The sequence below is a fragment of the Canis lupus genome, chromosome 7 (assembly GCF_048164855.1).
Source record: "Canis lupus baileyi chromosome 7, mCanLup2.hap1, whole genome shotgun sequence".
Taxonomy (NCBI): Eukaryota; Metazoa; Chordata; class Mammalia; order Carnivora; family Canidae; genus Canis; species Canis lupus.
The window spans coordinates 57675018-57691594 of NC_132844.1; the positions used below are offsets into that span (position 1 = coordinate 57675018).

Genomic DNA, 16577 nt, shown 5'->3' on the forward strand with positions numbered 1-16577 from the left:
CCCTGAGATCACTACCTGAGCTGAAATCAAGAGGTGGATGCTTAACCGACTGAGCCACCTAGCCGCCCCAGTGAACAAACTTTTGTTTTCGCAACTCTGAAGTGTGATTTTATTTTTTTATAAAGATGTTATTTATTTATTCACGAGATACACAGAGAGAGGGGCAGAGACACAGGCAGAGGGAGAAGCAGGCTCCACGCAGGGAGCTGGATGCAGGACTCGATCCCAGGATCCCAGGATCACGACCTGAGCCAAAGGCAGACGCTCAACCACTGAGTCCCCCAGGTGTCCCCAAAGTGCCATTTTAAAATAAAAAGACAAATTATAGTACATGTACTCACATGAGAAGACTCTAAATATACAACCAAATTAAAAATGCAACTTGAAGTTCTGCAAATTTTTAAACTATATAGTTTATGTACATATAGTTATGTGTATGCATGTATGTGTGTGTGTGTGTTCAAGCATAGAAATACATCTGAAAAAATTTCACTAGCAAGTTAGTATCAGTGAAGAGACAGCTTGGCTTTTTGAAGGGAGAAATTCTAAAGGGTAAAGGTGATGCACAAATACAAGATAGTTTTTGCTAATAAGATGTTAGGATAGCTCCCAGCTGTAATATCATTTCGTATTATCGTGAGTCTAATACGCTGTTTGTTGGATTACAAACATTCATTCATGAATTCTATAAACATTTATGCAACACCACTGCACACCAGGCCCTCCTAGGTGGTGGGAACAATATCTGAGACCTGACCTCCGCTTTGGGAAGCTTTCAGTGTAGTAGGATTATAGAGATCACCAAAAATAAAATGTCAGCAGCACCAAAACTGTCACAGCTACAGCAATATGATCATCTTAGATCTAAGATGATCATATTGCTGTAGCTGAAACATTAGCCTAAACTTATGGAATGTTCACTGATGTCCAGACATGCCTGGATATTGTTGTGATTGTGATCTATGATTGTTACCATTATTATATTTTTATGTTTTCCTATTTATTTGGAGGGGGTGCAAAGGGAGAGAGAATCTTAAGCAGATTCTGTTGAGCATGGAGCTCCACAAAGGGCGGGATCTCACCACCCTGAGATCCCAACCTGAGCTGAAACTAAGAGTTGGACAGTTAAGCAAATGCCGCCATCCAGATGGCCCTTGGTGCTATTCTTTATCGCCAAACTAGACTGCTGCAGAATTAGAGAATGAGTGACCACAAACCTGTCATGAATGCTAGAAGTGTTATCTCTATGCTCTACAATCCAGCCTACCAGGGATTTTCCATCAGATGCCTTTCAAAAATCCAGCTCAGGAAATGCATGTTCCATTGTTTCCAGGTGTCTTCTTCCTTAATAATATATAAACTCATGTTACTAGTACCTTAATCACACTGATTTGTCAGCCTATTTAAGTCCTCTTTATTGCATGTTTTTTTTTTCTTTTAATAACCTGCCTTGAAGAAGTTTAAGCTGAAACCACTGCTCAGCTTCCAAGATGTTGCCACCCAAACTGCATGCGCTTTTCTGCCTCTGCAGCTGCCTCACACTGGTTCATCCTATTGACTGGCAAGACCTAAATCCTGTTGCCCATATTAGATCATCAGGTAAGAGGTCTATTTGTTCCAGGGCTTGAGCAACTGACCTGTTGCCGGACTCAATGTGGCCTCAGAGCAGTTGCATGTGTGGACTTCTAAACAAGTTTTACTATAAAGAGGCTCATGGAGACCTTCTGTTCTCCTGGGGTAGGGGAGAGGGCCTCACTTTCTCCTCATTCCAAATGAAACTGAAGAAGCTCCTGTCTTCTTCAATATCACGACTGCAGGACAGAACCAAGATGAGGCATGTTCAGATCAACTGGAAGCTCAGCTCTGCAACCACTGTGGAGAACTTCCTCAGCACCTCCTCTTCTCTCTCTCACTGCCCTGACCTGCTCCCACTCAGGTGCAGCGACACAACTCCCTTGGAGTCCCCTGAGAGGCAACCACAAAGCCTGCTCCCACGAAGGGGAAGGAGAGGCAGTTGTCTTGCTCAACAGGTGTAGTCCTGGTTAGTACTGGGAGGTGATGTGAGAAAAAGGCATTTAGAGTCTTGAGGGCCAGAGGGAAACCATGTTTTCTGTGTTATCACAGGGAGAGGTAGGGACAAGCTAAGAGCTCCAGTTGAGACTGGACATGCATCTCTTGCTCTTTCTTAGCCTGTGGTGGGAGGGAAGGAGAGGAGAGGAGGTTTAGTCAAGCCCGAAGAGGTGGCCAGAGTGAGGCAGCCATCTTTAGACAAGTACATCTGCCATCACTAAGAAGGACCTTTACTGCAAAGAGATTGCTTCTGGAGATTTGTGAATGCTGGCCAATCCCAGAGCATTGTGATGCATGCTCTTCTCTATCCAGCCTCCCCTGAGGTGAGCCATGGAGGTGGCTTCTGAATGGTGCCATACTGCCTATAGCAACACACTTGGTCACCCTGGATCTAGCTGTTCAGGTTTGATGGGTGACTCCTTATTGTAACATTTACAAAAGAACTTTCATAACACTGTGCTTTTGTATTGTCCTTCTTCATAGTTACGGAAGTAAAGACATCAGTAGGAAAGAGTAGGTGTTATATCTACATTTGTATAGGAAATGGCATACTGTCTCACAGGTGCATTCATTCAACATTTATCAGGAAACTGAGTCACTGGTGACACACAGGTGACCATGACAGTAAGCTTGTGGACAAGCTTCAGGAGTGTCCAGCCTATTTAAATTAATTTTAACTAGGAATTAGAACAAGTAACATCTTACCGCATGAGCAGATTATCAGCTAGGAGACATTTACATCATGCGCTTTTTATTGGTCCAGGGTGAGAATTTCAAAATATGTTTTATATCCCCTTCATATTTGAAAATCATTGGAAAGCTGGCATTGGACTGGCAGAAACTTGAGGAAAGAGACACTGCTTTATTCATCTTGGTAATTGCAACCTTGAGCCCAGTGCTCCATTCTCAATGCTCAAAAATGAATGCAAAAATAATTTGTAAAGTATTCAAAATCATTTATTAACTAAAGGATTAAAGAGATGGTTGTTTATATTCTTCTAACCAAATGGATATATAGATAACATGGTTATGCAGGTAAAGTATGGGCTAGAGATATCCTTTCTGTTAAGGGATGATGTAAAGCTGTATAAGAAAATGACATGTTCCTGACAGGTATATAATCCATCTCAAAACCTGGGAATGAATATCAGGAATACTTGACAAATGCACACCACTGGAAATGCATAACAAGATTCATAGCACTCAACAGGTTTTAATGCTCCTATTAAACTAAAGTTGAAGAAAAATTAGACATGACATGTATAAGTTCTGAACCACAAACTGTGTCATCCAGAGGATGGCCATACAACTTGACAAGCCTTCTCCTGCCTCATCCTTCACGAGGAGCCTGACAGATGGTTAGAGAACAGGAAATCCAGGACCATGACTGGAATAGCTGTAGGCTGATGAAACTTTCCTGTAGCCACCGTGGCACTGAACAGCCACAGGGCTCTGTAGACCTACACCCCCAACCTGGGTCAACTCCAGGCTTCCCAGGGGGTCAAGTGTTTTGGAATAGACCAGCTCTGTAGCCTCACCTTGACCTATGGTTCCTGAAGCTGAGCGAGAAGGCTTTGCGGTAAGGCAGGTTGTAGAGAACCAGGGTATGCCCAGGTCATTGAAAAAGGTTCCTAGAGCCCATGTGGAATGGAGATCTCCCAAGAGAAACCTTCTCGGAATCCTCCCATGGCTCTAGAACTGAACTCCTAATTCCAGAGGTAGTACCTCCTAGGCAGTTGTGAGCTCCTTGGGGCTCCTCATCAAACTCTATGGGCCAGAGTCCTCCCCCTCAACCCTTGAATTGTCACATCATGGCAGAAGTGGGTGGTAGTGCAACAGAGCATTGGCTGTCCTCACAGAGGCATAACCCATCATCCTCTAGGCTTGACCTCTCCCTATTACACCGTGGAGCATGGCTTGGTAGGCAATCTCTTAAATGGAGAAGGAAATGCCTTTTGTAATTCTAAATAGGACTGAAAGTGTTAGCTTTACAGTGAAGTTGGGGTTTTTTTGTTTTTATTTTTATTTTTTTTTAAGATTTTATTTATTCATGAGAGACACAGAGAGAAAGAGGCAGAGACACAGGCAGAGGGAGAAGCAGGCTCCATGCAGGGAGCCCGATGTGGGACTCAATCCTGGGTCTCCAGGATCACACCTGGGCTGAAGGCAGGGGTTCAACCGCTGAGCCACCCGGGCGTCCCATTGTTTTTGTTTTTATTTTTAAAAGACTTTATTTACTTATTCATGAGAGCCACAGAGAGTGAGAGAGAGAGGCAGCAACACAGGCAGAAGGAGAAGCAGGCTCCATGCAGGGAGCCCGATATGGGACTCGATCCCTGGTCTCCTGGATCAGGCCCTGGGCTAAAGGTGGCGCTAAACCGTTGAGCCAACCGGGCTGCCCTTGTTTTTGTTTTTAAATGCCTGAGGAAACACCTTGGATTTTGAATCTGAGTCTATTTTAGATCTGCTAAAACTACTCTAAGGGCTTAAATTCGGGTAGCCAGAGTTAACTAACTCTAGGTAAGGGACACATGATATCAGTTGTCTGCTGATTATGTGTTGTGTTCTGTGCTAGGCACTTGACTTACATTATCACTTCATTCTTAGACATCTGTCTTGAAGGCTGGTCAAGTGCTTTTTGCCCCACCTCCCAAATGAGGATAAGAGAGGAGAATAAACTGCCTAGACCAGAGCATCATAGCATCAGAGGCACAGCTGGATTCCAAAGTGGGATCACCTGGCTCTAATACCCCAGATCCATTTATATCCTGCCTTCCTTGGAACTGCCTCCCACCTTTGGACTATGAATTGCTGGCCCGTACGTCAAACCAAGTGGTCTGGTACCTTAGCCCAGGGCTTTTTAAACTTTAATAGACACAGCTTTTCTGAGTCAGTAGAATTGGGATAAGACTAAAGACCCTGCATGTCCAAGCTCTCAGGTGATGCCAGTGATGCTGATCCATGGGCCAACTTTGAGTGGCAAGCCTTATGTATTGAAAGGGTCATCACTGGCAGGTGCTTAACACATTAGTCACCAACGTGAAAGGTGAACTTCTTGTAACTCAAAATCTTTCTGGATGATGCCCTATAATATTGATGTAAGTTCCATACCTAACATAGCTCCAAGTGTCTTAGTGGCAGAGGCAGAATGTGATAGAAAGCTTGAAGGAGTCTGTCTAGCAGAGAAATCGACTCTTGGAGTCCAATAGAAGAAAACAAGTAGGACAAGTAGGTGAGCTGAATCAAGAGAAGTGAAAATCTGGAATACAGTGATATTTGGACTCACCATCTCACAAGTAAATATGGACTTGATTGGGGTTTAGAAAGGAGGAGAACAGGTAAAACTGCAAGTATGTTGAAGAATTTTAGCACCAAAAAGGGAGAAACAATTTCAAGACTGGGTGGGTAAAAGGATATATACCAGAAAGTGTTTGATGCAAATGAGACCCCAGTGGGATAAAAAGCTTAGCTCAGCTCACTTTCACAAATGTTTATGGAGCACCAACTATGTGCCAACATTAAGATCCGAGGATACAAAGACATGTGTATAGCTCTTACGAAATAGCCTAGTGTGGGGGACAGAGTATGCAAATATATAATTTAAATATATATGATAAGAATAATAAAAATATATACAGGGAGTTGATTTAATACTGAGGATGAAATGATTAAGTCTGGGGAGTGAGGGAAGTCTTCAGAGAAGACCCGGCATCTGATTAGGATGTTAAAGGGTGAATAGAATTTGGCCATTGGGATTTCAAACACAGGAAATAGAATTGATAAAGGTGCAAAGGCGTCAAACAACTCAGTGTGCAGCTCAGGTGTGCTGGAGCACATGGGAAGCAGATGACTTAAAGGAAAAAAATAGAAGAGTACAAGGCAATGGACCTTCAGATCACAAAGAGTCTTTCTTGCAGTGCCCAGGAAGTTGGTATTTAACTTGTGCACTTATGGAGTCTATACATTTTAACCCTGGAACACTGAAGGATAGGTCACCTTTGTGCCTCAAGTAGCAATGGAAGTAGTGCAGGAAGGCATGTGTAGATTTAATACCACCTACAAACTGCCTTCCAAAAAGATTCCAATATATTCATTCCCCCTTTGGAAATACCCTCTTGGTGATAGGTAGCACTGAAAAAAATTTAAGAAGTACCTGGTAAAATTTGTGATTCAAATCACTCTAAGAGTTGTGTGAAAAATGCATCTGAAGGGGTCAAGATCAAATAGATCTTGATAAATCTAGGACAGAAGATGAATATTGCAGCTAGGAGAGATGACACCTGTCTGGTCAAGAGACTGTGAATGTATAATAGCTGAGCTAGGGGATCAGGGCTATCCTGAAGAGAGAATTCTAAGCTAAAGACAAATGTTAGAAATTGAGACCTAGTTGGATGTAGGGGGTTAATGAGAAGGAGGTAGGAAGATGATTCTGGATTTCTGGATACACAAGATAGGGAATGCTGGAGTTGCAGGGCTGTGTGGTGGGAGGATAAGGAGGGAGAGTTGGGAGATGGCCATTCAGTCTTATTTTGGACCATTGGCCTGTTGTTCCTAGTGGGAAGGACAGCAGGTGGAGGCACCTAACAGGAAGTTTTAAGACCAAATCTGAAATGTGAGATAAGGTCTGTGTTTGAGAACAACAGATTGGGCAAGTAGTCTTTTTTTTTTTTTTTTTTAAGATTTTATTTATTTATTCATGGGAGACACACAGGCAGAGGGAGAAGCAGGCTCCATGCAGGGAGCCCGACGTGGGGCTTGATCCCGGGACTCCAGGATCATGCCCTGGGCCGAAGACAGGCGCTAAACCACTGAGCCACCCAGGGATCCCCGGGCAAGTAGTCTTCAACATGATCTGGATCAGAGTAGAAGCTAAAGGCAAGGCTGCAGGTATTAGGAGGTGATAGTCGTATCTCAGGAGAAGGGCTGTGTCCACCTCTGTGTTTATTCCCACATAATAGTTTGACTACATCAGACACTCTGTAATCATGTGTGTGTTTGACTAGTTAAAGAAATGAAGGAGGCCAGAAACTAAGGGGTATAACTTGATTCCCTTGGAATTTCCTTTTGCAAAATAAAGTCTGAGGTGTAATGAATGACAGTGAGACAATATTTACCTTTTTTTTCAGCATGGGCCAATAAAATACAAGCTCTGATGGCTGCTGCAAGTATTAGGCAAAGTAGAATTCCCAAAGGAAATGGATCTTATTCTGTCGGTTGTACAGATTTGATGTTTGATTATACTAATAAGGTAAGGCTTTGATTAATACCACTTATCTTTATATTCTAATAGTGACTCTTACTGTTGCCCACTGGTAGGTTTTGAAACTTGCTCTTGCTCTCCCCCGACAATGACTCATTTTGCCATTTGCCTTGTTCCATGGGAAGCATTTTGCTAGTTAAATCATTCTTCAATGTGTTGTTGTCATCTGATTAATTTATATATAAACTCTATTTTCCCCTTCCTTAATGGTTGAAACCAGCTTGCTCATCCTTTCTTTCCACTCAGAAAGTATATTGCTTTATTTTGCTTCTCTTTCTTCTGTATTCAGTCACCGCAGCAGCTTAAAAAGTTTTCTCTGGACCTCTCTGTGAACAACAGAGGTATTTGGGTCTCAACTAATCAAATATGCAAAGTGGCTATTGGAACATAGTGGAGAAGCAACGTTATTAAGAGTACATTAATTTCTTTCCTCTACAGGGCACCTTTTTGCGTTTGTATTATCCATCGCAAGAGGATGACCACTCTGACACGCTTTGGATCCCAAACAAAGAATATTTTTTTGGTCTTAGTAAATATCTTGGAACACCCTGGCTTATGGGCAAAATATTGAGCTTCTTTTTTGGTAAGATTTCCATTGATCCTGCCTCTTAGGTGCTAGAATATAAGAAAACCTTGAAAACAGCAAAAGTTTCAGGCAAAGATCAAAGTAGATTTCTTGAGACCAAACTTTTCTTAAAATGACAAATTATTTCTTAAAAGCCCAGGTAACTATCAGAGAATCAAGGGTTCTCATTTTGTTTGTTCTGCATACATTGGGGTAGATGGAGAGAGTGAAAGTGTCGGAATTTACAATTAATCTGTCTATGACTGGTCCTTAATTTTTCTGCTTTACATACTGTGGGGGAGCAGTAATCTGGTGAGTAAGTAGCAGGCTGGCTGAGGTGCTCACTGCTCTGTGTGCTCTGTAGGAAAGTGAAAGCTAATTTCTCACCCATAATAAACGGGGAGACTTACTCTCATTTCCATTGTCCACCCCCAAGGAACTAGCTTCTCTCACCAAGACAATCTGCTATGCATTCATCACTTAATTTGTCTACATCACACTAACATAGACAGTTCCTTCCTTCTCTGTTTGATCAGACACCTCTGTTGGGCCAGTGTTAACTCGGTCTTCAAATTTCCTTCTCAAACCTGCCTACAACTTTGGGCATTCATTTTAAAGGTCTCCCTGTAGTTTTCTTTAAAAACCACTCTATAACAGAAATGATGGAAATATAACTACACTTCTTTATGGTGCTGATTAAATTATAAATCACTTCCATGGCAGTCATCACATCCAATCTTCATGACTGCATCTCTGTTTTATAAATAAGAAAAAGGAACCCAAGTAACTGAGAATAGTAATGACATTAGCAATGGAGAGGTGAAGGAAGAGAAGACAATATCTTCCATGTTCTGGGACCCTTACCATGTCACGAGATGAGTGTTATGCATATGCTCCCTACTTAGATAACATTCTCACAACAGCCCTCTAAAATATCATCTGCTTTGTTTTATAAAAAGAGGAAACTGAAACTCAGAGAGTTCTTGTAACTTGTTCAGGGTCAGTAGTAAGTGGCAGAGCAGCATCCAAAACACCATCTGAGTGTTGATGAATCAGTGGTCTGTTTCTCTTGATCATAACTAAATGGGAATGAAAGGAGTCCCTGATTTGAAGATCCTGGTTCTCAGTGTGATGTTCCTGAGGTTTAATTCAGTTTCAGAATATTCCCTTGGAAGTTTTGCCAACACCTGGGATTGGTACTAAGGAATAGCCTTCCTGAATACACCTGTAAGTAGGAAAGTGTTTCACCTTAATCTCAGAGCTGGCAGTGAGAACTGATAATTAATGATTTTATGGTCTTGGGGGAAACTGCATGCTTCAGGTCCTTGGTTTGTAGGTAGCCAGTAGCAGACTTTTTAATGAATTTCCTATTAGCGCATAAAAACATAGATATCAATTCCATGGTCAGGATTTACACTAAGAAGATGTAAGTTAAATTAACCAGCAACATTGGAGACATAGAAAACACTAATTATCGTCTCTCATTGTCTAGGTTCAGTGACAACTCCTGCGAACTGGAATTCCCCTCTGAGGACTGGTGAAAAATATCCACTGATTGTTTTTTCTCATGGTCTTGGAGCATTCCGGTAATGTTTAAGAGGCTAAACACTTTTAACTCCTAAGGACCAATGACCAAATGCCTATATACCCCCCTAAAAAAGAAGAGCAGATTTTGGACTATCAGTATGGCCACTGTGTTGGAGGAATTGCGGTTCCTCGAGTGTTGGCTGTGATCTATTGATCGGTCGAGCCCTATCTGGTCAAGTAGTCTATGCCTTTCTTCCAGTTCATAGGGACTAGCCTCACGATAAGAAGAGAAGGGTTTGCATTTTTGACTGTCACCCTTCTATATTATAATACATTCTCAAAACCATCCCCTGGGTTAGTTTAGGTCTTCTGAGAAATTGACACCAAGACTGGATTAGTCATAAAAGACATTTTTGAGTGAAACAGGCTAGACATGTGGGAACGAGACGGGAACTGGAGAGATTGGGTACGAAGAGTCTCAGATTAAAGGACACCTCAGGGAGAGATGCGACCAGGCCAAAAGAGGTGGTGTTTGACCAGAAGTTTCTTATCAAAGGAGTCCTACATCTCACTAGAATAGGCCTACATTAGTACCTATGCTGTGGCCCAGTTACTGGGTGTAGTCCACGGGATGCTTAGCTGGTGGTGGTGGATCTACAGGGGCAGGGGCTGGATGGGATATTTAGTCAATTATGCTCTCTGTGGCATGATCTCAGAGTGACACATTTTCATGACCTCCACACTCTCTCCTCTCCCATCCTCTCAGCTGCCTACCCTTCTTTCTACCTTCCTACCTCAGAGGATTAAAAGACTTTTGGAAATAGGTGGCTTTTAGTTGGCAAGAAATTGGGTAACATCTGCAATAAGAAATTATCTTCAGGCAGTACCTGGGTAGTTCAGTGGGTTAAGTGTCCAACTCTTGATTTCGGCTCAGGTCATGATCTCAGGGTTGTGAGATTGAGTCCTGTAGGAAGCTCTGCACTCAGCGGGGAGTCTGCTTAAAATTCTCTTTCTCTCCCTCACCCTCTGCTCCCTCCCCCTGCTCATGCTCTCCCTCCTTCCCTCTCTCTTTCTCTCTCAATCAATCAGTCAACCAATAAGATCTTCAGTACCTTAATTGTGGTTTAGCTAGGTATTTGATTTCTACTTGACCAGTGGTTGGCAAGTTAGAATCTGAGGACCAAATCCTGCCAGCTGCCTGTTTCTATAAGTAAAGCTTTACTGAAACACAGCCACATTCACTCCACCTTTCCCATTGTCTATGGGTACTTTTGTGCTAGGACAGCAGAGTTGCGCAGCTGTGACAGCTGCTGTATTGCCTGCTAAGCTGGAAGTATTTACATTCTGTCCTTCTACAGAGATGTGCTGATCCTTGTCTGAGTAGGTTGTGCATGTTCAACAGTAGAAGGCAGAGTTCCTACTACCCTTTGGTTCTCTATTGCCATTTTCTATTGAAATTTCTATTCTATTGAATACATGATATGATTGAATACATTGTGCAGAATGAATGGAAAGGGGGTATGAATGTAGTTGCTTAGCACGTGATTCATGTGTCCAATCATTTAAGTAACAGTTGGCATGTGTTCAGTCTTTGCTCTGTTTTTAGACATAGTTATAAGCACTGAAAATTATGAACTTACTTGCTCCTTCCAGTAGTCCCACCAGGTACCGTACTGTTACATAGGAAAGATCAGTGACTTCTCCAAGGCAGACAACTAATCAGTGGTGGATTCAAATGTAGTGGTCAGACTGCAGGTCCCATTCTCCTAAGCACCACACTGCACTGCCTTCCTACATATGCTGTCTTATTCAAACCTTACAACTGTTCTAAAGCAAAGGCATCATTAGTCTCACTTTAGAGGTGCAGACAAAGATTCAGCAATGTAATAATCTAAAGTCATATAGCTGATATGTAGTAGGGCCAAGATTAAAGCTCAGAACTCTCAAAGGTGATATTTAGAATCACTGCATCAGGGTGTCTCAACCTTGGGACCACCGACATTTTACAGGAAATCATTCCTTATCATGGATGGTGGTCCTGTGTGCTGTAGGATGTTTAGCAGCATCCCTCTGTCTACCAATTAGATGCCAGTAGCACCCTCTGCCCAGTCATGATAATGAAGATATCTCTAGACATTGTCACATATTCCCCTGAGAGGCAGAGCTGCCCCTTCAAGAAACACAGCTATCCAGTTTTCCCCCAGGCACTACAACAGGGGTATAATGGCCTTCCTCTTTCCAGGTTCATTAGTGAACGCCCCCGCTCCCTAAGCATGGTACTCAATGCTTTCCTGTTTTGTTTTGAAGGACAATTTATTCTGCTATTGGCATTGATCTAGCATCACATGGGTTCATCGTTGCTGCTATAGAACACAGGTATGTCATCTGGGCTCTAACTTTCAAAAGATTTATAAAAAACATCGATGAAATTGTCATCCGTGGTTAAATGATGAGGGGGAATAAAGGAGACTGAGTTAAATGGCCAAGAGTTAAAAACCAGCTAACGTTTCTGGTGTTTATTGTGTGCCATGTTCATACATCATCATTTAATCTTCGGAAGAACACTTTGAAATGGTTACTATTATCACTGTCTTAAGGAGAAGAGAAATAGAGCTGGAAAAGGGCAAGTAATTTGCCCCAAACCCCACGGTGAGGAAGTGGCACCGCTGGGATGTGGTTCCAGGCATGAGTTTCCAATGGGGCCTCCTAGAATTGTGAAGATAGAGTGGGTGGACTTGACCCACAGCAATGACTTCTTCTTAGAACTCCCTTGGGGGCCTCTTTGATTTTAAAACAAATGTAGAATGGAAGAAGACAGGGAAGTCAGACCAGTGTGAACTTGGGGGTGGGGATGAGGGGAGGAGATGAAGAAGAGGAAGAGTGAGTGGAAGTCATTGACTCTGTATTGTAGAGATGGATCCGCCTCTGCGACTTACTATTTCAAGGACCAGTCTGCTGCAGAAATAGGGAACAAATCTTGGTCTTATCTTCAAGAACTAAAACCAGGGGATGAGGAGATACATGTTCGAAATGAGCAGGTATGTTGCAGCAGGAGGAGAGGAGATGGGGTGACTAAAAAGCATGTGCAAAATGATGACACTTGCCAATTTAATTTACATGCTGTAAGGTGTCCTCCTAGCTCTTCTACTTCCCATAGCCCAAAGACCTGTCAGAAGACCCTTGGAGTGACACACTTCCCTTAATGAAAAGTCTGGACCATAGTAAAAACAAGGACAAACATAAAAATCCTGGGAGAAGACAGTACATCTTCAGAAATCTTTTGCATTAGAACCTCCCACTTTAGAATCTCAGAAGTGCTAGAAAGGAAATTCACAAATACCCTCCTTTCCTATGTTTGAATCCTGGTGTCATCATTTCATGGTGGGGTGATCTTGGACAAATTACTCTGTTGTGCCTCTATGTTTTATCTGTTACAAAATAATGAATAATAAAAGTATATTTCTCACAGGGGTGTCTGGAAGATTGAGATAAAGCACACTGGCTTTCACCTCTGTGCCATGTTTTACAGTGGGTATTTTATATGTCCTTGCATTTAATCCCACCCACATTTCACTGAGGTAGGCTTTGTTACACAATAAATGGAAGCTCAGAGAGGTTAAGTACATCATCTGAGGTCACACAGCAGATAAGCAATGAGCTTAGGATTTGAACTAAGCTATAACTACCTGCAAAGCTGGAGCCTGTGTCGTTACATTGAGTTGTTTCCAGTCACTAATCACTTAGACATTTCTAGTTTAGAAGCACTCAACCATTTTTCCCACATGCAACTCCTACACAAACTCCAAAATAAGTGTCACTGCTTTTTATGTTGCCATTTCTTTTTTCTGATCATCATTTTAGGTACAGAAAAGGGCAAAGGAGTGCTCCCAAGCTCTCAACTTGATTCTGGACATTGATCATGGAAGGCCAATTAAGAATGTACTAGACTTAGAGTTTGATGTGGAACAACTGAAGGTGAGCTTAAGAAAAAGCCATTTCCCGGGCACCTGGGTGGCTCAGTCATTTGAGTGGCTGAGTGGTTGAGTGTCTGCCTTTGGCTCAGGTCATGATCCTAGGGTCTTAGGATCGAGCCCCACATTGGGCTCTTTGCTCAGCAGGGAGCCTACTTCTCTCTCTACCTGCTACTCGTGCTTTCTCAAATAAATAAATAAAATCTTTAAAAAAAAGAAAAGAAAAGAAAAAGCCATTTCCCTTGTCCTGCAGTTCTTTATCATCTCCATATCATCTGCTTTTCTGCTGTAATGTGAGGTACGACATGACAAAGGGCTGCAAATTAAAAAAAAAAAAAAAAAAAGTCTATGTGAAGTGTTCCAGCAATGAGGAGTGCATTAGATTGCACCAGATATGGAATTGCCAACAGCCAGCTTTGAGCTACACAAATAGCAATTTCTCTGGTTCAACACAATACCTCCAGTGGAAGTATTGTAATTTCTTGGACGGCCCTTGCATATTTTTGAGCTTGATTCTGAAATGGTGGTCAGAGGTTTTAAACAGAATATTCAGATGGGGTGGAAGACTAGCAAAGCAGACAGCATGAACAAAGACCCAAAGTTGTGTGTGGAGGATGGAGTACAGAGGACAGATGGGACAAGACATATTTTAGTTTGGGCAGAAGATGATGGTCTGTTCTCCTAACACAGTGAAAAGTTTGTTGTCCCTTGGCCAGCCACTCCCTCTCCGGTCTCCATGCTTTCGTACACCTTGTCCCCTTGGCCTGACACATTCTTCTCCCTGAGTCTTGCTTAATCTTCAACTCGAATCAGGCTTCACCTCTTCCAAGAAGCTTTCTCGGACCCCACTGCCACCCCTGGACTGGTGAGCTGTCTATCACATGTGCTCCTTGGCACCATCCTGTTGTATTTGCATCATGCATCTGTATCTCTTTCATCACTGGTGGGCTGGGAGCTTATTGAAAATGAACGACGGTGCCTGGCACAGAGCAGGTGCTCAATAGATACTCACGGAATGAACACACTAATTAAACATGGAGTGAGGAGAGGCTGAGGTCCGCAATGATGTTGGTGTTTCAAGTGTGAGTGTCTACAAAGATCATTAAGTTCACTTCTTAACTACAAATGCTCAACATGTGTATTTGTGTGCATATATATATATATATGTACATACATATGTGGTATGTATGTGTGTAATTATATGTGTGCATATGTATGTGTGTGTGAGTTCATGTGAGTGTATGTGTGTATGTATTTTGTTTACAAGAAATCAAGGTACTTCCCGGACATGCCCGTGAAATGAATAATAATTTTATAATTTTAAAAAACCATTCTGTTCTAACAACCTATGAGATAGTGATGAATATATATCGTGCTTTTTCCTATAGGACTCTATTGACAGGGATAAAATAGCAGTAATTGGACATTCTTTTGGTGGAGCCACAGTTCTTCAGGCTCTTAGTGAAGACCAGAGATTTAGGTAAGAGAAGGAGGCAAAGAGAGAAAACAGTGAGTTATTGGAAGAGGGCAACTGATAATCCATATGAGATAGAATACTTATCAAATTCCTAATGAGGAAGGGATCCTTCAGGGTTTAGAAGTCTGTTCTTCTGCCTCCTTAAAGTACTCTATATGAATTTTCCCAGACAGAAGCCATCTACTTCTCTTGCTGTTAAAAATTCTCCCCATTCCTATTTATTTTCCCTCAATATTCTTTTTTTTTTTTTAAAGATTTATTTATTCATGAGAGACACACAGAGAGATAGAGAGGGAGAGAGAGAGAGAGGCAGAGACACAGGCAGAGGGAGAAGCAGGCTCCATGCGGGGAGCCCGATGTGGGACTCAATCCTGGATCTCCAGGATCACACCCCAGGCTGAAGGCGGCACTAAACCTCTGAGCCACCCAGGCTGCCCACCCTCAGCATTCTTATCTGCTTAAGGGCTTAATAGTTTCACTTGGAAATTTATCTTTACATATATACTTTATCTATGACATGATGGTTGTGATATCAATAGTATATCTTAGAGTATTTCTAGATTTCCCCAATATGCAAGGCATTTTTAAATTATTTTTTTCCATCTTTAAGATGGATAGAGATCTTGGGGCGCCTGGGTGGCTCAGTCAGTTAAGTGTCTGACTCTTGGTTTCAGCTCAGGTCATGATCCCAGAGTCATGAGATCAACTCTCAGGTTGGGCTCCACACTCAGCATGGAGGCTGCTTGAGATTCTTCCCCCTGCCCTGCTTCTCCCTCCACTGGCTCTCTCTCTCTCTCTCTCTCAAATAAATAAATAAAATCTTAATAATAATATACAAAGATGGATGGAGGTCTTAAATTACAGTTGAGTGAGAGTCAGGACCAGAACCCAGTCTTGTAATTTGAAAAAATATTTTCTTTCTTGAACCATGGCAGTCATAGACTTGATGAGGTCATGAAGAGCCAACCATATAGAAAATAGGACCCTTTGTAAAACTTCAGCTTATAGATTTTTAAAATCAGTTTCCACAAGGGAATTCTTTTCTTTTGCCTATTTATCATATAAAATGGAGTGTCCAAAAGGTCCAGGAACAGGATAAACTTACCTTTAAAAAGCAAGTTACATTTCCAAATGAATATACCCCATATGTTTCTCTTCAACCTCCAGACACTTTTCCAGGTAAAGTACCTCTAAATATTAAGTAACAGGTCCAACAGTTACTCTGAAAAAGGCATCATAAATCCACTGTAGAGTGTCCTGAAAGTCTGGATACATAGGAGCAATAGTACATATATTGTATCTTTTCAGACACTCCACAGTGTTGGAGAAATTATTACTTGTTTAAGAATCTATTTTGGGGTGCCTGGGTGGCTCAGTGGTTGAGCATCTGCCTTTGGCTCAGGTCATGATCCTGGGGTCCTAGGATCGAGTCCCGCATTGGGCTCCCCACAGGAAGCCTGCTTCTCCCTGGGCCTATGCCTCTGCATCTCTCTGTGTCTCTCCTGAATAAATAAAATCTTTAGCAAAAAAAGAATCTATTTTGAAAGCAATGTAACAAAAATGAATAAAACATTTCAAAGATACTGTATCTTTTTAAAGGTCACAATTCCTAAGTGTCTCTTATAGAAAATAATTATATAATTCTAAGTCTGCTACCTTATAAAGCTAATCATATCCTCTTCTCACACTGAAGTATAATACCAGTGA

General features: G+C 42.0%; 1 protein-coding gene across 6 annotated transcripts in view; it reads left to right on the forward strand.

Annotated features, from left to right (window-relative positions):
- The window catches only part of PLA2G7 (phospholipase A2 group VII), a 41202-nt gene that overhangs the window by 20696 nt on the left and 3929 nt on the right, over positions 1-16577 (forward strand). For 2 of the 6 annotated variants that reach the window (XM_072832783.1, XM_072832782.1), the window contains exons 2-9: positions 1457-1599; positions 7197-7318; positions 7769-7913; positions 9388-9481; positions 11730-11798; positions 12334-12460; positions 13284-13397; positions 14782-14873. In XM_072832783.1, the coding sequence (XP_072688884.1) occupies positions 1491-1599; positions 7197-7318; positions 7769-7913; positions 9388-9481; positions 11730-11798; positions 12334-12460; positions 13284-13397; positions 14782-14873 (872 nt within the window). In that variant the 5' untranslated portion in view covers positions 1457-1490. Of the gene's footprint in view, positions 1-1456; positions 1600-1817; positions 2042-7196; positions 7319-7768; positions 7914-9387; positions 9482-11729; positions 11799-12333; positions 12461-13283; positions 13398-14781; positions 14874-16577 lie in introns of all 6 variants that reach the window. The other 4 variants (XM_072832780.1, XM_072832784.1, XM_072832781.1 and 1 more) reach the window with 4 other exon arrangements.